Source organism: Lissotriton helveticus, chromosome 6 (genome assembly GCF_964261635.1).
Source record: "Lissotriton helveticus chromosome 6, aLisHel1.1, whole genome shotgun sequence".
In the NCBI taxonomy this organism is placed as follows: Eukaryota; Metazoa; Chordata; class Amphibia; order Caudata; family Salamandridae; genus Lissotriton; species Lissotriton helveticus.
This window is the reverse complement of record NC_136067.1, coordinates 1,310,774,261-1,310,801,986: the sequence shown is the minus strand read 5'-3', so window position 1 is coordinate 1,310,801,986 and position 27,726 is coordinate 1,310,774,261. Positions and strand designations below refer to the sequence as shown.

General features: G+C 46.3%; 1 protein-coding gene across 1 annotated transcript in view; it reads right to left on the bottom strand.

Annotated features, from left to right (window-relative positions):
• The window catches only part of OPRM1 (opioid receptor mu 1), a 469,773-nt gene extending 446,187 nt beyond the window's left edge, over positions 1 to 23,586 (bottom strand). Inside the window, exon 1 of the mRNA XM_078646977.1 lies at positions 23,269 to 23,586. Coding sequence (XP_078503103.1) covers positions 23,269 to 23,585 — 317 coding nt within the window. The 5' untranslated portion in view covers position 23,586. The remainder of the gene's footprint in view (positions 1 to 23,268) is intronic.
• Between the last annotated feature and the right edge of the window lie 4,140 nt (positions 23,587 to 27,726).

The window sequence follows — 27,726 nt, the reverse complement described above, 5'->3', positions numbered from 1 at the left end:
GGTGCGTTGCAGTCTCGCTAGGGTGGTGTCTGGCGCTCCCAAATAGACCATATTACTGTAGTCCAGCCGTGACAGTATGAGCCCTTGGACTAGTAATTTCCTGGACGCGGGAGGAAGTAAGGGGAGGATTCTGCGGGTAGTCCGCATAAGCCCAAAGCAAGTGCCTGCAGTTTTGGCCGCTTGTGTCTTCATTGAAAGGTCAGGTTCTAGCCAGACTCCGAGGGTCTTAATTTCGTGTTTCGGGGTGGGGATTTCCCCGAACACGTCCGGCCAGACCGCTGGGGGGATGGTCACCCATTGTTTACCCATGAGCATCACTTCGGTTTTTGATCCATTTAGTTTTAATGATGATTCACACATCCAACCGTGAATTTCGGTAAGACAGTTTGTCAGGTTGTCTGGGTGGTCGTCTAGTTGGGACAGGGAGACGACCAATTGTGTGTCATCGGCGTAGCTCACTATTTTTATACCGAATGGTATCACTATGTCTTCAAGGGGGGCCATATATGCGTTGAAAAGCGTGGGGCTCAGGGAGGAGCCCTGAGGGACCCCGCTCGTGAGAGGGAGGGTGGATGAGTGGTAGATTCCGTCCCACACCTGGAACGTGCGTCCGGTAAGGAAAGACTCTATCCAACTGAGTGCCGTCCCGGTAAGCCCTGCTGTCGCCAACCGATGGAGGAGGACACGGTGGTTGACTGTGTCGAAGGCTGCGCTAAGATCCAGGAGGATCACTGCCACTGACCCTCCTGAATCTAGGATGCGCCTTGCCTCCTCGATGACGGCAAGAAGGGCGGTATCGGTACCGTGCCCTGGGCGGAACCCGGTTTGGGATTGCCGTAGGATGTTGTTGGTCTCGAGGAATTGGGAAAGTTGGCTATTGACCAATTTCTCGGTTACCTTGCTGATCCCAGGGAGGAGGGATATTGGCCGGTAATGAAGTGTCAATTGTCATGCATTTGTTCCCTGTTGAGCTTGAGTATATGAACTTCATATAGGAAACAGTGGATCCCGTTGATATGCACTTTTATATGCTTCATAGGTTATTTAATTTCACTCATGTTATAGTCATTGCAAGTTAAGTAACAATGTTTGGCAGCTTTTAACAGCTCCGTCGACATGTAACACATGTAAAACAACATAGAAAACGCTGAGCGTTTAACTTGTAGGTTGTGTGAGACAATTTGTTTTACTAACTTATCTTGTTTCATTGGGACATTTTTTTTGCAAAGTAGGTAAGAATGTTGCATTTACCTGAGATACTGAGGGCTTGGATACAAGTTTGGCGATCCATTGGACTGCCGAACCTGTGGTGGCAGTACGACCACCGCCACACTGCGGGACAACAGGCACTACTACAACTGCAGCAGTTGGACCACCACGAGTCCGTCACCACCGCCGGGATCAAGAATCCTGCTAGACTGGTGGTCTTTCAAGGGCAGGGATATGCTGGTGGTGCCAAAGCCGGCACCGCTGAGAATATTCCGAGTTGCCTCACCGCCATCCCCTGGTGGTGAGCCCAACATAAACAGGGTGGCGATGAGGCAATAAAGGGGGCCTTAACAGGGTCCCCTTGTGCCTCTGGTTCTGGTGATGCATGAGGGGGCACATGTTGTGCCCCCCCTGGGATTACAACCCCAGTTCATGCATGGGAAACAATGAATGACATGGTGCATTACATCCATGCTGGGACATGGTGTGGCACTCCCACAGCGGTGCCTGTCTAAGGCTCTCCTATAAGCGTTAGACAGGCAGAGCCATGGGACCGTCATATCACTAGTCCACCCACCAAAGACTTTAATCATAATCGGGTGGGCGGCGTAAGAATGACTTTTGCGGTCCTCCTTTCGAGAGCTGGCATGGCGCTCTGCAGGAGGACCGCCAAAGTCATAATTAGGCCTTGAGTCTTAGTTTATAGATGCATACATGTTGGCCCTCACAAGCATTCTGTGTATCACACTAAGGCAGAGGTCTTTAATTTTTTTTGCTATGATTTGCCACAAGAAAATGTTTTGAAGCCATGGAATGGAAGGGACAGGGCTGAGCACATGGGGTGGAACTTATGGGATCATTTCAGGGGTATTTTTTTGTTGCTCATAATCCGCACTAAATGTGTGACATAAAAGTGTAAATGCTTCAAACACAAATAGAAATCGTCCAATAATCACAGCTTCCATAATTGAGGTGCTGTGAGCCAGACACACCCCTGGGCACAAATACGACTGCACCTGGTGCACTAATTTAATGGTGGCCTTGGCCCTGAATAGCAAGCTGTATCCTCTGCTTCTTTCACCCATTCCCCACCAAGCTTGGACATCAGCCAATATTAAAACACACTCCTTCTCCCTTTAGACAAAAATGAGCTCCTACTTGTTGCTCCCTTCTTTACAGGAAGGTTGTCCTTGACCCTAATGCTCACTAGGAAAAAAGCCCCATGACCCTTTTGTAAAGGACGACAGTCATAATTGTAATTCAGTGGGTTACTCACACCTCTGATCGCCTGTTCACCTGAACCTGCAGCATCATTGATAGCTACACCCTTTGAAATAGGCTATCTCCTTTGCCAATTCTACTGGGCCATCACTCAAAGACCTGAGACTCAAATCAGGCTGCCTGCCCCCTTGTGAAAAAGGTTAAAGACTCCACATGTTGCTCGCCAGTTGCTTGGGCCCTGTTCCCTGCACTGCAAGGGAGACTTAGCCCAAATGTTTGTAAGGAAGCTGGATCCCACATTCATTTTTGTTAGTAAGACAGTCAGAATTGGAGTGCAATGATCCCTAACACCCCTAACTCTGTGCCACTGCACCCGATGTACTAATGGTAACAATATCTCTCCCACGCACACTCAGCTTGCCTTCTTCCCAGGGGCATCCCTCCATGGAAGCTGTCTCTGCCCATTTGTAAACTAAAAAATAGCCCACATTTGACACTATGCATGGGTCTGGCTCCCTTCCTCTTTTTTCTGGAAACTACTTTGAGGCCCCAGAGTTCCAGACATTAGAGTTTGATATGTGAATGAGACTTTGGCGAACTCCTACTTGCCTGCCGCCCCTCAACTCACCTGAAAGGACATCTGCATGTAAACAACACGGCTGGAAAAGCACTCAAAAACTAAGTTTGCGCTTCCAGACCATCTTTTTTGCACACGTATTTGCTAAGGCATATACCCTGCCCCCCCCCTCCCTCCCGAAATAAGGCTACAAACCCCCAACCGTTGACCCCGCAGGTACAAGACCTCTGCATTAGGATGTGACATCGCAGCTGCTACACCATTATGTGCATAGATCCCAGGCAGTTGAAGTCGAATTCAACTCCAAATTAATATTGAGACTGGGAGCATGAAATGCCCACAAAAAACAACTATGATAGATTCATACTTTAATAAAACCCTTCATGCATAATGTCTTCAGCATTCTGGTATCACCATCCACAAAATATAACGTCTCCATTTTGCAGTGTGTCTGCAATAATTTCTGTAGGATGTTTACATTCAACTGCTTTTATACAGTGTCTGTTTACCGGGTTGTTGAATTTTATACAGAATATGGAACGCATAATATTCGTATCAAATACAACAACATTATCACTTCAGCTGATACGTCTCAAAATGACCAATGCTTAAAATGTCTCACCACTTTTTGTTTCTTACCTCATAACGAACCTCTAAGACCTTCTTTCATATCTCGTTTAAACACCCCCGCTATTTGAAAGTTTTTTCAGTTTTTGTTGTTCCTCCCACCTTCTTCGCATCCTCATTATCTACCCCTACCAGGCTATGATTGTTCAGATTTCTAATATTCAAAACTTTCTCCCTTACCCTAAATGTGTGGCAGCTTCATGGACTAGGATCCTTCACTCCAAGTGCAGGGGGCAAATGCTACTCTCCAAGTGCTACATTATGCAACCATCTTTCTAGGTGAACCAATCACACCAATATTAGACACATCACGTCATGAAAAGCTTTTTTATATGTTACTTTTCTGCATATGCACTGACTGACTTCTACAAGGAAAGTGTGTCTACATACAACACAGACCGCATGAGGTCCAACCAATTTGTAAATGAAAACACACGTCTAGTGGTCACACATAACATTAAAAAAACTACTGAAAAAATGTAACCATAGATATAGCCAGAACAATATCTAACCCACTATTCACGCCCATTACTTTCCCTGATAATTACTTCATTGCCTAAACCTTAATTTATGGTCAAGGGGACCAACGTAACAATCATTGCAATGTTAAGCATAGCGTGCAGCCAATTTAATTGAAGGTGGAGAAGTACAGGTAAGGAGCAGAAATAGCGGTTGAAACAATTACATCCAAACTTCAGATTTCTTTATTTGCCTTTACTTCCAGTGTTCAAGGCACTAATGCTTTTCAAAGAGGCTACTACTCAGTACATGCAACCTCATAAGACGTGAATTCACAGTGCACGTACTGGGCAGCCCCAATCTCTATCAAATAATAGTCTTGCACAAATCCTGGCCTAGCCAATAGGTCTCACCATCAGGACCTATTGGTAAAGCCAATTTTAACAAAGTGCTTTATAGAAAATAAAAGTGGGGGGCAACAATGGCAAAAAGAGGTGGGTGAAGAGATTAGGAAGCAGCAACAGAGGTTGGATAGCAGGAGAGAGAGTGACAATGGAGGGTGGGCAGAGCAGAAACAAAGACAACTAAGGTGGATGGGCACTAAGCAACAACGGCATGGACAAAGGATGATGCAGAAAAGCAATGGAAGGATGGTGAGGGTGGTACACTGAGCCACACTGGATGGAAGGTGAGCAGGCAGTTAGTGGCAATGAGTGGAGGGTGGTCAATTATTAAATAGCAATGGAAAGAAGGGAGGGTGAACCGACACTAAGCAACAGAAGAAGGGTGAATGGGGAAAAGCACCAGCAGTAAAGCAGGGAGGCTTAGCACATAAAAAGTACCAGCAGCAGTGAAGGGAGGATGGGCAGACATTAGGCAACAGCATGAATGTTTGAAAAAGTAACAATAGCAATGACAGGAATAGAGGGCGGTGTCCGCACACTATCAATAACAGCAATGATGTGAATGTGGGTACAGAAAAAGCAAAAACAGCAATACATTTAAAAAGTGAAAGCGGCAATAGAGGGAAGGTGGATGAATGGGTGGGTTAAAGATTCAGGAAAGGAGGGGTGAAAACAGCATACAGATAAGGGTAGGTCCAGACATGGATCTCTTGCTCATGTGCCACTGGAACCAAGTTACAGCTGTCTGAAGAGCTACAAACAGGGTGAAACCGGTCTCGGGGTTCCTGTGTTCTGGTTCAGGGAGGACCTGGTCGGGCAGGTGGGCTGGACTGTTTCTATTGGATCAGTGTCAAGACGTATTTACATTTGGCTAGGTCCAAACTGAGGTGGCATAGTGGGCAAAAGATTAGTTGGTTGGAATGCTACCCTGAGTGATTACAAGTGGTTAGACTTATTGCAAGCATCTTTCCATCACCTTTTCTGTGTTTGATGTACCACCCTAAGTGGCCAAGAGTATGCCCAGATGTGGGGCCCTTGCTCACTGTGCCATTGGAACCAAGCTACACCTGACTGAAGGGCCCTAGTCAGGACAAATCGGTCTCAGGAGCTGCTTGTGTTCAGGTTCAGGTAGGACTTGGCCTTGCAGTTCAGTGTGGACTGTTCCTGTTGGAGCAGGGTCAAGACTGATTTGCAAATGACTGAGTACAAACTGAGGTGGCCGGGTGGGAAAAAGAACAATGGCTTGAAATGCTACCCCGAGGGATTGCCCGTGGTTAGACTTACTGCAATAATCCTCCTATCACCTTATGTGTGTCTGGTTACACAGCAACTCTTAGAATATTCCGAGGAGCACTCCCTTTCTTAGTCAAAAAGGACTTGGAACTGGAACAAATCATGGAGGTTTGGATTCCATTTTTGGGTACATATTTCAGACAGGGACTGTAGATTCACCATCTCAAAGTTAAGAAACTGATTGAGTTTGTTCTCTTTTAAATAACCATCCCAGGATGCTCTCTGGACATAGCCTTTGTTTTTATTGATGCTTCGTATATCATGTAGCACTGGGGCTGGCTCCAAGGAGGAGCAACAGCAACATGATCATAATTAAGTGGGAGTTTATTTTATCTGGCTGTCATCAGCCTCCCTTAAGCAGTAGTCAAACACAGACAAAAGGGAAGGCCTGATCTAGAATCTTCCTCACCTTGAACAACAGAAATTACAGTCCCACCCCTATCCCATAAGTAGGAAATTGGCCTTTTCTGTATAGTCACTCACAATTTTTCACCGTTTACTGGACCCTATATTTTTTCTTACTTTAGAACTTTGTGCACTTTATCCATGTTAACCAGTGATAAAGGACCTCTGCTCCTCCTTTCAACATGATGAAATTGGTATACTCCTAATTGGCATACGTAATGTACCTGCAAGTCCCTAGTATATGGTACCAAAAAGTGCCCAAGGCGTGTACATTAAATGTTACTAGTGGACAGCAGCATCTATTGTGCCATCCACTACACTGGCAGTGCAAACATGGCCTTGGGGCTACCAATATAGACTCACTGTAACAGTGTGAATACCTCAAATTTGTTAAAAAAACTTCTTTTTTTAAAACAATGTCACCCCTATAAAGTCCTTGTCACCAAGAAGGCAGAATACATGTTATTTATAAGTATGACTTGTAGAAATGTAATGTTCACATGCCATCACAGTGACTATCACCCAAAAGCTATGTTTCACTGCGGCAGGCCAAGCTGTCTTATGTAGAAAACTAGAGTACAGATTAAAATCCTAATAATATATCTTGAAAATGGAACTAGCTAGAAAGTTTATTAAACGACTATTTTAATAGATATTATCAATCAATCAATCAGGGGTTTGTTGAAGTGCGACTACTCACCCGTAAGGGTCGCAAGGCGCTAGGAGTTGGGGGGTGCAGGTTCCATTTCATCAAGGAGGAAGCCAATTCTATGGTGAAATCAGATGTTTAATAAATATTAAGGGAAAGGTATGTTTAGAAAGTTACATTTCCCGGCATATGTTCTTGGAGGCCCATATCATTTGCATTTCCTCTCAAACTTCTCTCCTCCAAGGATTAGCATTTAAATAGGTGTGAAAAATGTGCGAAATGCTTCCAAGGAGCAAACAATTGTCTGGCCTGAATGGGTAGAGAGGAATTCCCTGAAACTCCTATAATAAACAAAATGCAGGCAGTGAGCACCCTTTTGACATTATAGTGTCAAGTCAGCCTTGAATGTAAAGCCTGCTTGCAAAATCTGCTCGGTTTACATGTTACAGTTTGGGGCTCACTTGAAAGGCAGAGAACAGAATGCCAAGATATTCCTTGTGTATCCTTTGTATGGTTGCTGAAGAAACTAGCTTTATCCCACCAGATTTGTGACACTGGGCTTATAATACATACATATACAACTGGGTGCGCACTTTAAAAGGCGGGAACGAGGTGGCAAGACTACTCTTATGTAGCCACTATATGGTTGCTGGGAAACTGATTTGCATATAGCCATGTCTGACCTGGGGTGGCGGAGTGGGCTAAAGAACGGTGATGGATCAAACCCAGATCTTTTGACTGGGTGTGAGTGTTTGATTGGTTCAGATGCTCCTTCCATTACCACCCCCTTTTGTACCGCTTTGGCCGCCATACGTGTGGCAGGTTATGCTCAGACGTGAGTCCCTTGCTCACTTTGCCACTGGATTCAAGCAAGCCGGGCTGAAGACCGCTGGAATGCCAGAAAACGGTCCTCGGAATCTTGTTTCCGGTCCAGGGAAGACATGACTTGGCAGTTCGGGCTGGACTGTTCCCATGAGGCACAGGGTCAGACTGATTTGCATATAGCCATGTCTGAACTGGGGTGGCAGAGTGGGCTGAAGAACGGTGATGGATCAAACCCAGATCTTTTGACTGGGTGTGAGTGTTTGATTGGTTCAGATGCTCCGTCCATCACCACCCCCTTTTGTACCGCTTTGGCCGCCATAAGTGTGGCAGGGTATGCTCAGACGTGAGTCCCTTGCTCACTTTGCCACTGGATTCAAGCAAGCCGGGCTGAAGACGGCTGTAATGCCAGAAACCGGTCCTCGGAAGCTTGTTTCCGGTCCAGGGAAGGCATGGCTTGCAGTTCGGGCTGGACTGTTCCCATGAGGCACAGGGTCAGACTGATTTGCATATAGCCATGTCTGAACTGGGGTGGCAGAGTGGGCTAAAGAACGGTGATGGATTAAACCCAGATCTGTTGACTGGGTGTGAGTGTTCGATTGGTTCAGATGCTCCGTCCATCACCATCCCCTTTTGTACCACTTTTTTAAAACAAACATGTATGGAAGAAGAAAAGGCAGTTACAAGTGAGCAGAGGGAGACAGGGCATCATAAATAACTTTTAAAAGGATAGGACCAGGTTCAAGGAGGTGTTGCATGGTAAGGATGGTCATGTTGTGCAGCACTTCTCACAACACTTTTTCCACTGGCCAGCCAATCCAAAGGTTTGCCTTAAATGGAATATACTCATGGGTAGGAACACACTACATACATTTGTTAATGAGAAACACTCAACTACATGGAGATTTCTACAGTTGGGTTCCAAGAGATATAATATGCAATCGAAGATTCATTCTCATAAAGGAAATCACTTAGAAGCTCGTGGTGGGGAACAACCCCATCAATGACCTCTGCCCATCTAAAATTCTATATGATCATGAAACAATAGTGATAAAGGTTGTGCAACATACCTTTAACAACAATTATGAAAATGAAGATATTTTCTCAAATGATTTTTCTCAATTCCTCTGAGTATGCCTCCCTTCTTTGTAAGGGTGAATTATTGTAAGATATTATAATGTTATAGCTTTATATGGTGCTTCAGACCCATAATGATGTTGTGAAGAGCTTCAAATTCCTTGGGGTGCTGGCACCTTTGGGGAGTGCATGGTTGAAAGGTATGCTGAATATAGAGATGTGAGAGGTTTGGAGATGTGCTCTTTACATTGTGGAGAGACGTTGCTGCACATAAGTGTGAAGTTTTATGGTGCTTCTGCCATAATATGGAAGAGATGTGCACGGACTGTAACTGTATTTTACAGGATTAGAAATAAATTACAGCATAGACGGTGTGACAGGACTTGTGAAGCAGTGTGAATTTTAAGTGTTATAATTTAGAAGAGATTGGACAGAGGTAACCAGTAAACGTGCCCTTAGGTATGTGACATCTGACTTAATTAGTCGAGCGAGGCTAAAACAGTAATAGGAGATGACCAGTCCATCCGTGGTTGGAGGTAAGGGCACACCACTGCCACATGTACTGCACTGTTTGAAACATGGCATCAAATGGAATATTGAATTGAGCACACCATTGAATGAAAACAGAGTTAAAACATTCAAATGAATAACAAGATAAATCTACAAATAAGCAGTCATCATTCATATTAGGACAATACAGTTTTGTATCAATAGACAAAAATCAAACAATCCTATTGAGAAGGCATAATATTATTACATTAACAGCAACGGCAGATATTAAAAACAAATCACACAGCCCGGTCTAGAGATGGAATGGTAGTCCACTTCAGTCTACTGCTCCACATATGTAAGAGAAATTGTGTGACTGCAAAGACTATTGGGCTAGTTGTATTGTATCTTAAAATTCAAAAGGCAGAATTAGGTCCCTGACCCCCAGATTATGGCAAAGCGGAACAATCCAGGCCCTCCAATAAAAATAGTACTGGGGCAAAAAAACCTGCTCTACAGTTTCTTTGGTACCAACACAAACGGGATAGCTCATCTCCTGCTAATTAAGGGAGCACTGCTATCTCTCCATAAAAGGGCGAAGAAGCAGGGTCCCAAACAAGGATTTCATGTACAGCAGCCAGAGACACGATGCCATTAATATACTCTTCCAAAAAGTGGGAATCTTTAAATTCAAGAATGCTGCAGTACGCGGGCCACCATTCCCTAGCCTGTGGATCCCTTCATCTATATGTTTCCAACAGATTGATTTTAACATGGAGTTTGTCATCCTACCAACAATTTCAGGATGTGCCCAACGGGTCTCACAACCGACCTCAACTAGGCTGCGTTTGATATATTCTAACCAAGCAATCTTGCTAAGCCCACAGCATTTTTAAATGTCTTCAAGACCCATCCTATAATGTGCCAATTCAGTGGTGGACCAAATCCTCCACCGGTACATCAGCGGTCTTAGTCGTACCCTATGTACAAGAGATCTAATACTCAGATCTAACCACAAAGGTACAAGGGGGGTACTTGCTGGCAAATTGGTGAGGACACGTAAACATTGGTTCTCCATCATTACCAAGTCATTTACATTCTCATGTCCCCAGAGTTCACCACCATATAGCAACCTTCCCAGTGCCTGCAAGTTATAGATCTGTAGAGCAGAAGCAACAGGATGAAAGTTGGAACCCTAGACAGCCCTCAAAATGCCACCCAAATAATGTTCCAATCTAAGTTTACTCTTCTGAATCTGAGAAGACCAACCAAAGGAGTCATTAAGAGTAAAGCCCAAGCAGTCAAAAGTGCAAGCTCTCTCCAGGGGGACACTGTTGTGAATTGGTTGCAACTTAGTGATGGGTCAAGGATTTAAAACCATATACTTGGTTTTACTAATATTAATCTCCAGATCTCTCTGCCTGCTGAAGACACCGAAGTGATCAAGTAGGTTTTGTATACCCATGGGAGACTTAGAGATCGGCACGGTATTGTCCACAAACAGGAGTGCTGGGATCTTTCTATTGGCCAGGGTCGGTGCATCATCTGTTCCAAATGAATCACTAGATCATTAATAAGAAGTCAAAAAAGGGTTGCAGGTAAAACACATCTCTTTCTCAAACCCTAGAAACTGGGATAGGATCAGTTAACCCATGGGTACTCACAAACTTTCTCTCGGGGGGGCAAATTTACACTGTTGTTTGTGTCCGAGGGCCGCACCAGTGGGGGCGGGGTCAGTGGGGGAGGGGGCGGGGCTAGAGAAACCAAAAAAAAACTGACCATGAGGTTGATCACTGGTCCCTGCAGTGGACACCTTCATCCACTGAGCCACCAGACCCGGCATACACACATCTCTCTCTCTCGCTCTCTTTTTCTCTCTGTCTCCCTCCCTCCCTCTCTCACTCTCCCTTACTCTGTCCCCCTCCCTCTGTCTCCCATTCCCTCTCTCACTCCCTCACTCTGTCTCCCTTTCCCTCTCTCACTCCCTCACTCTGTCACTCCCTTTCCCTCCCTTCCTTCTTTCTCTCCCTCCCTTTCCCTCTCTCACTCCCTCACTCTGTCTCCCTTTCCCTCTCACTCCCTCACTCTGTCTCTCTTTCCCTACCTCACTCCCTCACTCTGTCTCCCTTTCCCTCCCTCACTCCCACACTCTGTCATTCCCTTTCTCTCCCTCCCTTTCCTCCATCCCTTACCCTCCCTCCCTTTCCCTGCATCCATTTCACTCTCTCACTCCCTCACTCTGTCTCCCTTTCCCTCCCTCGCTCTGTCTCCCTTTCCCTCCCTCGCTCTGTCTCCCTTTCTCTCCCTTACTCCCTCACTCTGTCACTCCCTTTCCCTCCCTCACTCTGTCTCCCTTTCCCTCCCTCACCCGGTCTCCCTTTCCCTCCCTCACTCCCTCACTGTCACTCCCTATCCCTCCCTCCCCCCCTTTCCCTTCCTCCCTCCCTTTCCCTCCTACCCTTCCCCTCTCTCACTCCTCACCCGATCTCCCTTTCCCTCCCTCACTCCCTCACTGTCACTCCCTTTCCCTCCCACACTCTGTCTCCCTTTCCTTCCCTTACCCTCCCTTTCCCTTCCTCCCAGGGCACAAGTCCTAAAAAAAGAAGTGGGGGGACGCTGACGTCACAACAGGGTAGTGATGTCACGAAAGGTGGCTTGCACCATCAGATTCATTGCCTCCTGTCGCTCACCCCTTAGATGCGATTGCATCAGAGAAGCCAGCGTGTGAGCAGCGTTCTGAATGAGTTCCAATCTCACCCCAGAGAGGCCAAATAGTGAATGTGCTGCTCCATTTGCTCCAGTTATCGAGCTCCCGGTAAAATAAGTGGGGGGACGCCGTCGACCTGCGTGGTACCTCGACTTGAGCCCTGCTTCCACCTTCCCTTTCCCTCCTTCCCTCTCTTACTCCCTCACCCGTTCTCCCTTTCCCTTCCTCACTTAGTCTTCTTTTCTTTCCCTCTCCCTCCCTCTCCCTCTGTCATCTCACCCTGCCTCTGTGTCAGCCCGGGGTGAGACAGCTTGGAGCACACACACATAGCACATTAACAGTTCTTTAAAAGACCATTAGCATGTTAATGAGGCTGTGTTGTTCACCTCTTAGCGCCCCTGCAGCTCCACTCCAACTATGGCAGGAATCCCCCGGCCGGCCCCCACAGAGCAGCAGAGTCTAGGAGTCGCGCTGCTGTAACTTAGTTTGCAGACACTCTTTAAAAAAAACACTGGTATGATGTGTGCAAGGTCCGCCAGGGAAGGCTTGCCGGGCCGCCACCGGCCCACGGGCCGTACTATGAGTACCCCTGAGTTAACCCATGTTGGTCAAAACTTTACATAGTCCTCTGAAGGGACAAGGTGAAATGCTGACCGAAGGTCAACAAAAATAACATAGAAACAACCACAACCCAAAGTAACATATATCCACTATAGTAACTGCAGTTGAATGACCTGATGAAAGGTACTTATCCTAGCCCTGACCCCCACTTGTAGTGGTTTGAGCACGCCTGTAACCTCCATCCAATCCTGTAGTCGACTCAGAATCATTTGACTAAAGCCCTTCTACAAGCTATCAATAAGACTTATTGGTTGGTAATTGGATGAAAGTGACCTAAGACCCTTTTTATAGAATCTCTGCTCCGGCCCATGACTGTAGCATTGGTAGCCAATTCATGATACTGTTAAACAACACAGAAAAATAAGGATCCCAGATTTCCTTCTCTTCTTTAAAAAGAACACCAGGAACATAACCTCAAGATGGCTGCCTCAGTGGTCCCTTATCCCCTATACTGCTACTCGGGGACTAAATCTGGACTTCGACCAGAACTCGAATCATAGCCCCCATCTGGCCTACCCATCTAGTCACTGAACCTGCGAGCGACCATGGAGACCTTGCTTTTTGGCCAAAGCCCGGCAGAGCTACATGATAGCTATAGAGGCGATGGGTCGCGGACCTCCCCTCTGCCCTCACTTACCCAGCCGGACTTTGGGCAGAATTTCCCTCGTCTCTCCGTGGTTCTCTCCCTCCTATCCCTTGACCCTACCATTTCCCCTCTACTCTCCTTTTACCCTGTCCTGTTTGCTCTTTTAATGTTTTCTCACAGAGACCTAGAGTTCTAGCCGTTGGTCGGTGGAGCTACCTGATAGATGAGGAGATGGGCTTTGAACTTCCCCCCCTGCCGTCACCAACGCAGATATTCCTTTGTCTCCTTGTCCTATCTTCCCCTACCCCCATTCCCTGCCCCCTTACCCTTCTTCCTTCCATGCTCTTGTAATGTTTTTCTAGCAACTAATGTTACCCAAATCTAATGTACTGTGTAATTTTGTGGAACCTTATGTAAAGCGCTCCGATACCTACGGGTCTAGCCAGCGCTATATAAAACTCATTAAATAAATAAATAATAAACTGTATCCAGACTGGGCACTTTCCCTAGAGTGATTGATCAATAGCATGTGCCACTTCACTCACTGGGATTGGGGCTGGAGCACAAACAATCAGGCTAGAAGTATATCACCCAAGCTAGACATGGGATGACAAACCTGTCTCTAGCTGTTCTCCCGGGTCAGCCATACCCCTATCAAGGTCCATCATGGACCCACTCCCAGGAATCACTTCAGTCTCTGTGTGTGCATATAGGCCAGATAAATAGTCAACCCAGGAAGTTGCTAAATATTACATGTTCAAGGACAGAAGTTCCAGGGCCCTTATTGGCCAATGTATGCCAAAACCGGTGACAATCATTCCCCCCTGCTGCAAACAGTAATGTCTCCCAAAACATCAAATCATGCTCACGCTTTGCCTTTAAAAGTACAGCCTTGTAGGAAGCCCCAGCGTCCTTAATTAGGGCTACATTCCTTCCTTTATTGTGGCCATAAGAGCGTGTCTGGAAGCCTTACAATCATTTGTGTACCAATTCGCCTCCTTGGCCCGCTTAGGAGGGATCTAGCCTCTACCATAAAAAGTAATTTATAGAACAGAACAATGTTTGATGAATAACTGAAAAAGGCTCCCATGAAGTGGCTACTAAATAGCTCTCTCCGAGCGCAAGAAATGCTTCCAATGCAGAAACAAGCAACTCAAAGAGTTGCAACTGGATAAGAGTAGTTGAGGTAATAACAGACCATTTTATGTATGACGATCAATAGTGGGAATCAGCCTCCTACCAAGTGATCCATGTTGAGGTAAGATGAAGTAGCCTTTTAGGTTCAAAGATAAATCCAAATCATTGTGGTCAATATCCAGGCGTGAGACCACCTCCATATCAACAACCTGCTGTCATATCCTAATATCCACCAAGATTAAATTAATACGGCTCGAGCCTCCTATCCGGTTAAAGGTGTTCTTCCCATCTTTATCTGAGGGTCTTCTCCCATTACAAGCTCTCAACCCTTTATTTAGGGTGAAGGCATTGATTTGTAAGACAGCTGCCGTCCACTTCTTGAATGGATCTAAGAAAAGCTCTGGGACATCCAAACGTCATCCTCATCCCCGCCAAGTGTGACAATAACAATACCAAGAGGTTCAAAATTGCAATTTAGGTCACCAGTCACAATTTTATAGACATCAGCCGGGAGACTCGATAAATAGGAATTAAATATATCAATAACAGGTATGATGGGCTTGCTGCTTCCGTGTCTACAATACAAATTGATCAAGCATACCCTAACACCATCAACTAGTAGTAAAATTACATTCAGAATATCGGATAAGCCAACATCACTCACTTTTGGAGAACAAGTAAAGTGAATTTAAGCCAAATAACAAGGCACCCCAATGGCCTGCCCCTTCCAGATAAAAGGGGAGGGTCGCTCAAAGACAAAAAAAAACCCTGACCGAAATGGCGCGGTTACCGCCCACGTCTCCCGAAACACACAACTATCAAATTGATCTACAAAGTCCCCATGCCTTCATGTCAAAGCAATACAAATAGACCCTGTTTAAATTTGTGGTTCCCTTTGGCTGAAAAGGCCATATAACTCAACAAAACACATGGTAAAAATGCAAAATGTATGTTTTATTACCTGCCCAATTGAGCCAAATTGTCGTATCTACAGTCATTACCTGTAATTCTGTTTAAGCATTATATGTCTCCTGTGCAGTATTACCTTCTCTATAAAGTCAATACGTTTTCCATCTGTAGTCACAACTTGTCCCTTGCAGCCAATATCTTAGCATCGCATTACATACCCCTTTATCTCGCATGTGAAATCGTTACTTGCATCGTACAGACACCTGCTTCCTCTATGGAGTCATTACCTATCTTTGCAGTCAATACCAACACCATCTCTTTCTATATGCATCACGCTGTCGTTAAGTATACCCGTTCATTCATGTCTCCACGAAACCATTAGCTCTCTCCTGAGCATCTATCTCTTATCCAGTCATTAACTGCCCCATGTGCGGTCAATACCTGCCCCGTGCAGCTGGTCACTGCGCCCTGTGCCATTGTAGCTTATCATATTCAGTTCTTCCCTGTCCTTTTTGCATTTGCAACCAGGGCACAAGTCCTAAAAAAAAAAGTGGGGGGACGCTGACGTCACAACAGGAAGTGACGTCACAAAAGGTGGCTTGCACCATCAGACTCATTGCCTCCCCTCGCTCACCCCTTAGATGCGATTGCATCAGAGAAGCCAGCGTGTGAGCAGCATTCTGAAAGGGCTCCGTTCTCGCCCCTGAGAGGCCAAAGAGTGAATGTGTGGTTCCATTTGCTCCAGTTATCGAGCTCCCGGTAAAATAAGTGGAGGGACGCCGTCCACCCGCATGGTACCCCGACTCGAGCCCTGTTCGCAACCTGTCGTGCTTGGTTTTCCCTGTGCAGTCTAAAACTGCTCCCAGTACAGTTGCTACTTGTCCTGAACAGTAGTTATCTAACCTCTGTACAGTTGAAAAACTGTGGATTGCACAGTTATGCCAACTGTGCAATCATTGGCTGCCGTGAGCAGCCACTGGTCCACTGTGCTGCTGTTCCTTTTCCTGCGCAGCTGTTACTTGTACCTGGTGCAGTTGTCACCAGTAAAGGCATTGTTTGTACCATTTACAGTCATCACGGTTTAACTCAGTCATTAAGTGTTACCTCTGTAGTCATTACCTGTTCCATGCCATTGATAACTGTGCACCAAGCAGAGGTTGCTTGTCCCATGCAGCTAATACCTGCCATGAACAGTTTTACCTCTTTAGTGTGCAGACTTTAACTTACCATGCAGTTGCAAACTATCCATTGTGCAGATGTTTCATGTCCCTAGGGATTAGTACATACCCCCAGGGCAGGTATTAAATTTACTGGGCCACTGGTAGCTATCCTGGTTGTAGTTATCTGTCTCCTGTACTAACTCAAGTGCTACCTTTTACCAGTACAACTGTTGCTTGTCTCGTGCAGCTGTCAGCTGTCCCTTGCCGACACGGCTCCAGTTATTACCTGTCACCTGCTCAGTGTATGCAGCTTTTCAAGTTGTTATCATATCTCATCATACATGTGATACAGGTTTGGAGGTTTTCCATTGACTGATGTATTGACGTTCCCCGTAGCTAACCATGGGATCACTAGATGGGGTTACAAGTAGGGTAATTGCATACCTCCCTGCCCTTAAGATTTGTTAGACGCTGACCCTTAGGTGATCACTTTAACTCGTTTTAACCCAGATTCCTTCGAAAACTGGAGTTTAGGCCTATATTGCCATTCTGAGTTTTGCAGTTAAAAAAGATCAACTGCAATTTCCCCCCTTAATATTTAACTGAAAAATATCTGAGTCGAATGGGTACTCTGGGTTGAATCCATCGTTCTTTTGCTCACTATGCAACCTCAGTTTAGACCCAGCCAGAGGCAAATCAGTCTTTACCCTGCTCCTCAAGTAAACAGCCCTGCCCACATAGCCAGGCTAGGTCCTCCCTAGACTGGAAACAAGCCTCCTGGGACCAGTTTCAGTATATCACCCCTCGTTAGCAAGGCTAACTTGAATCCAATAGCACAGTGAGCAAAGGAGCCATGCGAGCCATGTCTGGGCATACCCTTGGCCACTTAGGGACAACATAGTAAACACAACAAGATGATGGACGGAGTGCCGAAATGTTTCAACGCTCACTCCCAGTAAATAAATCTGGCTTGAATCCATCATTCTTTTTTCTCACTATACCACCCCATTTTGGACCCAGCCATATGCGAAACAGTCTTGACCCTGCTCCTCATGGGAACAGTTCAGCCCGAATTGCCAGGCCACGTCCTCCCTGGCCCAGAAACAAGCATCCTGGGACTGGTTTCGGGGAATCATCCCTCATCAGGCCAGCCTAGCTTGACTCCAGTGGCATGAAGAGTACGGGACGCAAGTCATTGTTAAAGGGCTGGGGCAGGTTTTTAGGCTTTAGGGGAAGGGAAAGGGGTAATTTTATGTGTAGGGCAGAATCCGTTTTTTGGGCAAAGGGTGTGGGGGCTGGTGTTAGTGTTGCTTTTGGCAAGGAGCAGGGTTTTAGGCCTCTGGTTTTAGGATGAGGGGAAGGGGAAATTTTAAGGGCAGGATTAAGTTGTTTTAAGGCTTAGGGCAGCGGGGGGGGGGGGGTCGGGGTAGATTTTTGGGGCAGGGACCAAGTGATAGGGATTAGGCTGAGGGGTCATGGCCAGGGTAGTTTTAAGGGCTGGAGTGGGGTGGATTACTGGACTGGGCATTGGATATTAGGACTTAGGGCAGGTGTGCTCCGATATGCAATTTATTATGCATATCACTTTAGCAAACATGCCTTACAACGAAATTTGTTGCAAAGCCATGCCTGGTAAAATGTCATGCATGGTAAAGATGCGGCCGTAGTTGAGACTGCCTTGTTAAGACATGCGTGGTTTATGCATGTGTGATTGTATTATACAACCCGTTATCATATGACTGTCCTCTCTGTCCTTGTGTTTGTCCTTACCTGGAGCATTTTCCTCTACTCTCACTTTAGTGGTAGGAGGTGTCTATTTCCACTGTTGGCCTCATGGGCATAGGTCTCTTTCTTAAAGCTTTATTTCTTATTTAGCACTCCAAGGGAGTTCATGTGCAGCTACCTCCTCTGATTGCTCCACACTTATAAACTCCCTCAACCTGTCTCTGCCTCCTACTCTACATCTCCAGGATTCACTGTATTGTAATTGCACTTACTTATTGGCCTGAGATGTGCTTGACTACTTTATGGTGCATCACATGCCAGGTGGCATGGTTCGTGATGTCATGGATGTTATTCCTCTGCACTTTCCTGTGCTTTTTTGCACCTTCTTTCTCCCGTCTTCTGTCCAGTGCTTAATTTGAGCCGGGGCTTTCTGGTGCTGAGCACCGGCACTAAATTGGTTTCCCATGCTCGGCACCTAATTGTCAGCACCACACTTAGAGCAGTCTGCCACAAGGTGGAGCTGCTCATGTAATTTAGAGATGAGCAGGTAACAGTTATTTAGGAAAACAATATACATTAAAACAATACTAATACCTGCCTCCCCAGCCATTCCTTTAGCTTTGGAGACCTGGAATAATCTGAACTGTCGCATTTACATGTGAGAGAAATGGTTAGTAGTTGTTTTGGCAGCGATGACAGGAGCGATGGGTGGTGCAAGCTGCAGTGGCCTCCTGGTCAGAGCCCTGGCACTTAATATTTTACAAATTAAGCACTGCATTTCTCTCTCGCTCTTTCGCTGCCCCGCTCCTGCTCCATGCTCACTGATGCTATTGGCTTTGTCTATGCCAGATGCTTTTTAAGATACACTTCCATAAGCAAAAGCAATTGTAGTGACTCGCCCTCTTTAAAGTAAGTAAATAATGTTTCCTTGCTTTCAAGATGGCTGTCACGTTACATCATAGAACGTGACGACACAGTGTAGTGGCCATTTTGAAATTATGAAAACATTTTTTTTAATCATTTCATGCATTGCCACATTGCATCCCATAGCGTGGCAGCCATATGAAAGCATGTGAATGTTGCTCTGACACTTTTAAGACGGACCGTCACAGCTATTGGCTTTGGAAGTGCTGATACACTTTTAAAACAACATCAAAGCCAAGAACAAGAATCACAGAGCATTGGCAACGCAAAACGGATTAGCTTTACCAACGCTTGTTTAGAATGGAACATACATCACTGTCATGAAAACTTCAGATACTGCCCTTAATAGTTGCATTATTACTATAGTCAGATATAATCTATAGAAGAGGGGTGTTGTCTAATGTTGAGGTCCAAAGTTACTACCAGTGGCGTGGCAAGGGTGCCATGTACCCTACTGCAAGCAAGGATATGGGTCCAATCCCCTCCAGTTGGATGGAAATATCCAACTCTTACTGTGGTGCATTTGTCCCACCACAGCCAACGGCCCTGGTGTAACTGCACCTCCTGCACTATTGATGCTCCTGTTCAGCTTGTATTTAGTTCTTAGTTTCTTTTACGAGTACATGGTCAACATGTTGTTGATTGTAGCCCAAAAAGGAATATGTGATCTTACAACCAATTCCGTTGCAACGCATGCCTTTACCACGCATGCGTTACAACGGAATGCTTTTTCTTCGCATAGGCTTTTCCTCTAATCCTTCGTGGTGACGTCGTACGTCGTTAAGAGGAAACGGAAGATTCTTTCCGTTTCCTCTTAAAGGACGCCGTTTTCCTGCACAACTCGACGTTTTTTTAAGGTGTTTCTTTTTTTTGGGGGGAGACCCCCCCCAAGTCCCCCTTTTTTTGTTACCCTTTACCACACATACCTTTACTACGTACCTCGTAGTAATGGTATGCGTGGTAAAGGCTTTCGTGGTAACCACGCATGCGTTGTAATGCATACGTGGTTAACGTTTCCGTGGAAACGGCCGCATTGTAGTGGCTGTTTCCCCCTAAAAAGAGGTGATAGCGAGGTACAGAAAGTTTGGAGGTGAGGTCCAAACATAGAGAAGTGACGTCACAGTACGTCAGAATTTGGAAATGGATAGAGGGAGCAAGCCAGCGAATTTGCCACTAGCATGAAGACTGCCTCCGACTTAATTTGCCGTGTGCAGTTAAGTACCACAGCAAGAGGGGATAAAGAGTCTATCGGCGGTTGCACTGCACTGCACTGTTGTCCTATGAAACGCACCGTTGTGCCTTCACAACTCTAGAACAGGTTAATATTGGCCTGCGTGTTGGGCCATCTGGAAACGTGCACTACACACTTTCGGCCTCGTTGTGTTTGTCTTATTTGCTCCTGATAGAGTGTACATGGGTCCCTGGTGTATTTTCCAGATGCCTATCTGCAAATTGCATTTGCTCGAGCGTGACCTGCTGGAGCTATGCCGAGCAACTCTTGGGAGCAAAGGGATTTAGCCGGGGTCGAAACGTCGGAGATCTGCGGAAGAGAAGAGGGGGTGCACGCTCAACCCAGAGCCTTCGCATATAACATTGTGACCAAATTAAGTGAATTTAACCACCCCACCCTCCTCCATTCTGCTATTTTTTGGGGAGAGAACATTAATTGGCTTCTTCCTGTGCTAACAACATTTCAACGTAGTGGTTGAACATCAAACCATGGTGGAGGCAAAATGCTCACATTAAAGTGTAAATAAACCTAATTTCACATATTGTGAACACTGATCTGCGTTTTAGTAACCTATTACTTTCTACATATTAATAAATATGTAATTATAAAATCGGAAAACCCGAAAAACGTAGAAAAATTAATTTCAATACAGCTTCCCATGCCACTTGTTGACGCGCTGCTTTTCATGGACAGAAATATAATTAACACCGATCAAAGCGAAAAACAAGGTGAGAAGATAACAGTCGAGGTGAGGTGCTCGAGCTCTGATTTAACAATGACACCTTTGTGCCCGCTGTTACCAACACTAGCCACTAGATGGCAGCGTCCGCGCTCGGAAAGCCCTACTTTCTGAACTACACTGAAAGAAACACATTACATTGATTCTTACCTCCCTTTAATTAAAGAGAACTGACGCCAAGGAGAAAGTAAATTGATGTGAGGAGAAACTATATTGTAATTGCATCAGTGGGCAGCACGCAGAGTGTTGTGTGAAGAGTGACACAGCTAACACAACAACTAAAGTACTTTCCCCGTGAAGTAAGCGGGAACGGTTCTAACAACCCAAAGGAGTGCTAAATTTCAAAGCGGGGGAATTAATGAATCATCCCAAATCCAGAGACTGCTCGCCTATTCCTCAAATAGTTATTGTAACTCCTTTATTCCATCGATGAATGTCTTCCACAGCACCCCTGAGATGCGTCATTGTTTCACATCTGCATATAATAAATATCAACCTTATAAGAAATACCGCCAGTCACTTGGAGATGTACTCTTTTAAAAGATTCTGGCCTCTTCTAAGACAAGCATTTGGCATTTGGAAAAGGCGCAATTTTAACACCACACTGTTGCACAAAAGTACACGTGTTTGCTATTTTCGGGAGCAGAATAACTGTAGCCGCATCTAGTTGTCCCATTCCCAACGTGCGGACGGGACACACACACAGTCAAAGATGCACTACACCTCACATACACATGATGAACTCATACACTCTTTGGCCTCTCTGGGGTGAGATCTCGCCACAGAGAGGCCAAAGAGTGAATGTGTGGGTCCATTTGCTCTAGTTATCGAGCTCCGGGTCAAATAAGTGGGGGGACGCCGTCCACCCGCGTGGTACCCCGACTCGAGCCCTGCTCCTAAGCCAAGACAAGAGAAACTGGGGCTGCATACGACACAGACCCCACTTCTCTCCGAAAGTGAAGGACACATCTTAAGGCGCTGACTGTACAACAGAAAAAGATTTAATAAATATGAACCTGTTGATACACCCGACAAAAACATCTCCCGAACAGGAGTGGATAATAAGAAACTTCCAGAGGACTTCCCAATTTCCAAACCATCAGTAGAACCCGTTCCTAATGGGCGCTCTCTTAAGACTTTGACAGTTTTGTATCTCAACCACATACTTTCAGCAGCTGTCCTTGCAGTGGAAGTCTGAAGCGCCCCGACCCCACGTAACAGGCAGGACTCAGCGAGATAAAACAAGAATATGGAATCTACAATGTGCACCCTTTGCCGGCTTCAACCCGCTTTGCGTGTGGACGGGATGCATACCCACCCTCCCTTCCTCCCCCAGTGGGCTAAGGGAGCTTTAAAAAATGCCGAAAGACTCCATTACTTTAATTTCGTTTGTGGGTGTGCGCACAGCGTACACTCGCTGCTTTTGTTGGAGGGGGGACGTTGGGAGCATAACATCTGGCCTGATGGTCCCAGCTCTATTTTACTTTGGGTTTTATGGGCACCTGTCTTGCCTCATCAACCCCAAATATATTTTAGAGGACCTGAAGGCCACCTGTCGGTTCAATAGCACACTCCCTGCTTTGGGTAATAAAACTCATCAGCCCTTTCAGCCATCATAGAATTGATTTAGGTTTTATTGGGTACATGACCTTCCTAATGTCCCTCGCCCATCACTCCTCTGCTTTAGACGTTAGGGTCGTTTCCTTCTTGATCTATGAGCCCTTCTTTAACCTTTAGGGGACCCTCGTTTATAGGACCACTTTCTGGAGGACTCCTCAAAATGTCTTATTTTGCGTTGGGGTCACTTGTTTTCTAATTCCAAATTCTTCTTTATCATAACACCTGCTAGCCCCCTGGAATCACAATATGTTGTAATGGCTACCTTTCACATGTCCCACGGCCACCCTTTCTTTTAGGCGCTAGAGGTCGCCTGCCTTTAGGCGTCAGGGTCACTTCCCTGATAATTGCTTAAACCTTCTTTGTTCTTTGTGAGAGTCACTGGCTTTGTAATCGCTAAGCATTCTGTTTTACATCACCTGCTCGCATGCTGGCCCTCCCCTTGCAACCCACGTGCTACTGTAATCGTAAGGATGACCTGCTAGAAAGCCGCCGACCCTCTCCTTTAGGCGTTGTAGGTCACCCGGCTTTAGGCTTGGGGGTTCACCCCTCCTCACGGGCTCTGCGGATCCCCAGTCACACGGAATTGTGTGGCGCAGATGCTGCGCTGGCCACCTTTACCTGCCTGGACCCCTGCCCCCCGTAGTCGGACGACCCGCTGCCCCCCTGGCCCCTCTTACCTGATGATGACATACATGACCAGCACGTTGCCGAAGAGCCCCAGCACGCACACCACGGAGTAGAGGGCGGTGATGATAATGGCGATAATGATGGCTGTGGGGTCCTGGGCGCCAGGGGGGAGCCCGCCCGCGGGGTTGCACGGATAATGAGCGGGGTCCGACAGGTTTCCCTCCTGAGGGGAGGACAGGTTGCCCAAGACGGGGACGGGGCACATCCATGGGGGCGCGGGGGGCCAGCCTTCTCCCTGCTGGCTGCCGTTGGGGGCGGGAGCGCTGCCCAGGGGCTGCTGAGACTCCATGCTGAGAGGCATGGACATATTCCCGAGCAGCAGAGACATCTTCGTGCGAGTCCCTCCAGTCTTTCTCTCACTCTCTCTGTGCCCCTCCTTCTGATCTGCGCCGCCTCCTCCCCTCAGTCACAGGGAAAAGCTTTTAGTTCGCTTGAGAGAAGCAGGCGATGGAGCGGACGTGAGAGGAGAGGACCCTGGGTGCCAGCAACAGTTTTCAGCAGTGCCGTCTAGCGCAGTAGCAGGGGTGCCCCCCTGCGAAGCCCTCTGGCACCTGCATGCCAGCCGCTTGGAAGGGGTCAGCCCCGCTCCTTCCAGCCACTGGTGTATAGAGGTGCAGATCACACCCCAGTCCAGAGCCAGACCACGTGCACCCCGTGACCCCTCCTTATTATAATGATCCCCCGCCTACCAATCTGGGGGGCTGATGGCTGTCAAATGGTGGCTTGTGAAGCGAGGGACACTTTGTGTCTGTGCTGCTTCTTTATCAATGGGAGCTCCTCGGCATCAAGTTAACGGTGTCTGTGATCCACCATCGCGCCGGATCGGTGGCTCATAACATGTCTTGGAAGAACACCTCCCTTGCCCCATTAATTTGCAATTAAGCCCGACCTCCAGGGACTGTGATGACAGGCGGCGTGCCAAGAAAATCAGTTCCACCACGGCCGACCTCACCATCTCCTTACCCATGTGCCCTCTACATGCATTTCTACCTTATCAAACACTACATTTTGTATATTTTGAAGAAGAGATTTTCTAGAACCTTCGATTAGAACACATCTGCACGGTAGGTATCTTCCGGTTGCGTACCCGGGCGATTGAACGGCAATAATTGTTTTGGCTTAAGAACCCCGCTCGGTTGCAGGCTGCCGGCAAGCTATCGATTCGCGCGGACACCCTCCGCTGGTCAGACAGGAAGTTTGAAATTGTAGGCCAGCATTAGGTAGGCATGCCTTGAGTCATATTGACTGAAAAAAATGAAATAATATTGAAAAACGTCGGCGGCAAGGGACCCAAATCTCACAGTATGTACCACGTTATCTGCACACCAGCCAGGCCATTTGTAGCACTGTGTAGGTTTTTTATTCCAGTTCTGTAAACTTGCACAGTAGTTTCAGACGCGTGCGTCAATACCTATATTCAAAGCCAGCTCGGTGTTAGCAGCGGTGGAGGCTAGGAGCAGCAGCAGCATTTTAATGAGCATGCACACTTCTGCCTAACCTAACCATATATTATGTGCACAGGTGGATGTATGACATTACAACGCATGCTTTTACATCGCATGCTTTTACAACGCAAGTATTACAACGCATACCATTACAACGCATAGTGCTTTGGGGCGCTGGATAGTGAATAGTTTAATTTACTATTCCAACTCCAGTCCCCGTGGATAGTAGGGAAGGTGTTGGATAGTAAATTAAATCTATTCCCTATCCTAGAGCGCCCCCCAGCACGATGCGTTGTAATGGTTTGCGTTGTAAATACCACGTTGTAAAGGCACTACATTGTTAAAGTTGCGTTGTAAGTGTTGTTCACCGCACAGGTACTTGTTGAGCAACTGTAATGTGATGGCACGGAGGAGAGTAATTGAGTCAAACAAGATATGGGATGGTAGACCAGGTGTCCCCACAGAACTGTCTGAAACCCCTCTTTGCTGAACTCTTGTTCAGTGTGAATTGATTCTCAAGGAATGTTAATTTGAAAAACGTATTTTGTTGGATTTTGGTGCTGAACAACGCACACATTCCTTCCATTTAATAGAAGCACATTATCCAGATGGGACTGAGAATAGGCCCGAGCACCAAAATAAAGGTGCCCCCATTACTGAATCAGAAGCTAAAAAAGTGGCCTATGTTTGCAAATTGAGCAGGATTGAACTTGCAAAGACAGGCTGTATAAGAGTTTGGCAAGTTACGGAAGACTGCATGGATTTGAGCGTGCTGCAGGCAATGTTTGTTTTGATATCAGGGAAATCAAGGAACCCCACACAGTAACCCTTACCCCTCCCACGCTCATGACGAGCTCAGCTCGTCATGAGCCAAAGTCTTCGTGTGCTCATGACGAGCTGAGCTCGTCATGACCGTTAGAACGCTCAGACGCGGGGCTAATTCCCCTGCTATGTTGGGCGTTCTAAGGAACGGGCGTGGTTATGACGAGCTCAGCTCGTCATAAGCACACGAGAACGTGGTTCATGACGAGCTGAGCGCGACATGAGCACCGGGGCGCTGTCCGTACCCCCCTCCCCCCAGTACAGCGGGGGAATCGGCCCCGCAGCCAAGGGCTTAAAACAGGCCCACAAGCAGTCAAAACACTGGTCCACACAATGACCTGTCAGTCTAGCCCATAAAGCACTGCCTAAATGCCCTATAGGCCAATCCAAACCTAAACTCAATTACCCCCAAAACAAGCATCAAATCTGAGCACAATGCATCCACTGCATTCTTGATGAAATAACAATCTCGGTTTGAAATTGTAATGACACCCATTTTCTCCCCAACCCTACCACTGCTTCTACTCTGCTTTCAATGTACTGGTTATGTTAGAAATATTATTATCAAACATCCTTAATGCCTGTAGCTTTGGAGGACGAGTTATATCCCAGTTTGCTCCCTCTGTGTATAACAACACTGGTTGCAAGGTGAGGGTTAACACCTGACAAAAAGGCACATTCTGTACAGTGAAAGTAAAAGTTCAGGTGTAAGGGTCAAAATTCAGGACAAAAATGAAGGACAAAATGTCATTTTTGCAGACACATCTTAAAAGGTTGCAGAAATATAAAATAGGCAGCTGACAGACGTGCAAGTCAAAATGGATTTATTTTCTTTCATTTGTATTACACGTTCCAGTATTTAGCAACAATTTACATTTAGCTGGACGTAAAGTTATACAGTACACTTCAGATAGAAGTTGACAGTCGAATAAGGGACAGTTTTCACAATTTTAAGCCCTGTACCATGAATGATAGTGTAAGAGGTGGCACTGTGTAGCGGAATGTAGACTTAGGGGCAGATCACAATCTCGTTAGGAAACTTCTGAGTGAATTGGTTTCGGGATCGTTTCCGAATGAATCGGGTTCTGCGTGTCTGACAGACCGATTATGATGCATGCGGATGCTTCCAAACACGATTCCGTCAGAATCCCATTGACTTTGATGGGACCCTGTGTTCTGAACAAGAACACAGGCTACCATTGAAAAAAAGGTTTGTTGGGGAAACCCATGGTGTCTGCCACATGTGCACAGTTGCAAAGAGGGGCTTATTGGGTACTCCCACAGGTCCAATTCGGAAGGCTCTGGGTGAATTGGGGTCTGCTATTGGCCCCCAAAATCCGAATCTGACAGCTTTTTAATGTGGGGCAAACCGAATCGGAATGGCTTTCCGAATCGGTCATGGTAATTACTCTTTCAAAAACCTTGTCTATAGAGCTGTACGAATCGGATCCGAACACCCAAGTCTGTCCGAATGCCGTTCAGATATGATTCGGACAGCCCAAATAGTTTACTTGCATCGTAATCGGTCGTTCGTAAAGGTGTTAGATTTGGTCAGAAACATAGGTTCCGAATCGGATTCGCAGAATCCGAATCCCATTCGGAGCCTTTCCGGAGAGCATTGTAATCGACCCCACAGAGTTCACAGACAGTAGCACTACTAGAAAGTGTGAAACAGAGAAATGAAAATGATGGTAAGAAAGGAGATGAGAAATATATATAAAGAGAGGGAGAGACAGAAGGTTTGAAGAGTGAGAGTGGATAGTGAGAGAATGGGAAAGCAACTGAGGTTGTCCAGCTGAGCAAGAGAAAGAACGGATGGTGAAAGATAGAACAGAAGATCAGGAAAGAAGATGGGACAGGGAAAGGAGAGCAAAACAGATACAGAAAGATGCTGAGGGTGACAGAGAAAAGGTTAAAAAGAGAAAAAAGTTTAAGGTGCATATAAAAAACAGGAGTATTTACAACAAGGGGTGGTGATGGACAGAGTCTCTGAGTTAAGCAGAGTACTCTCACCCAGTCAAGAGATCAGGGCTAGATCCAACACCGTTTTTTAGCTCATTGCACCATCCCAGTTTCAGAACCTGGCTGTATGCAAATTAGTCTGTCCCTGGCCCAGTGCATCATGGGAACAGGGCAGACCAGACTACAAAAGCCAATTCTTACACTGGGAAGGAAACAAGC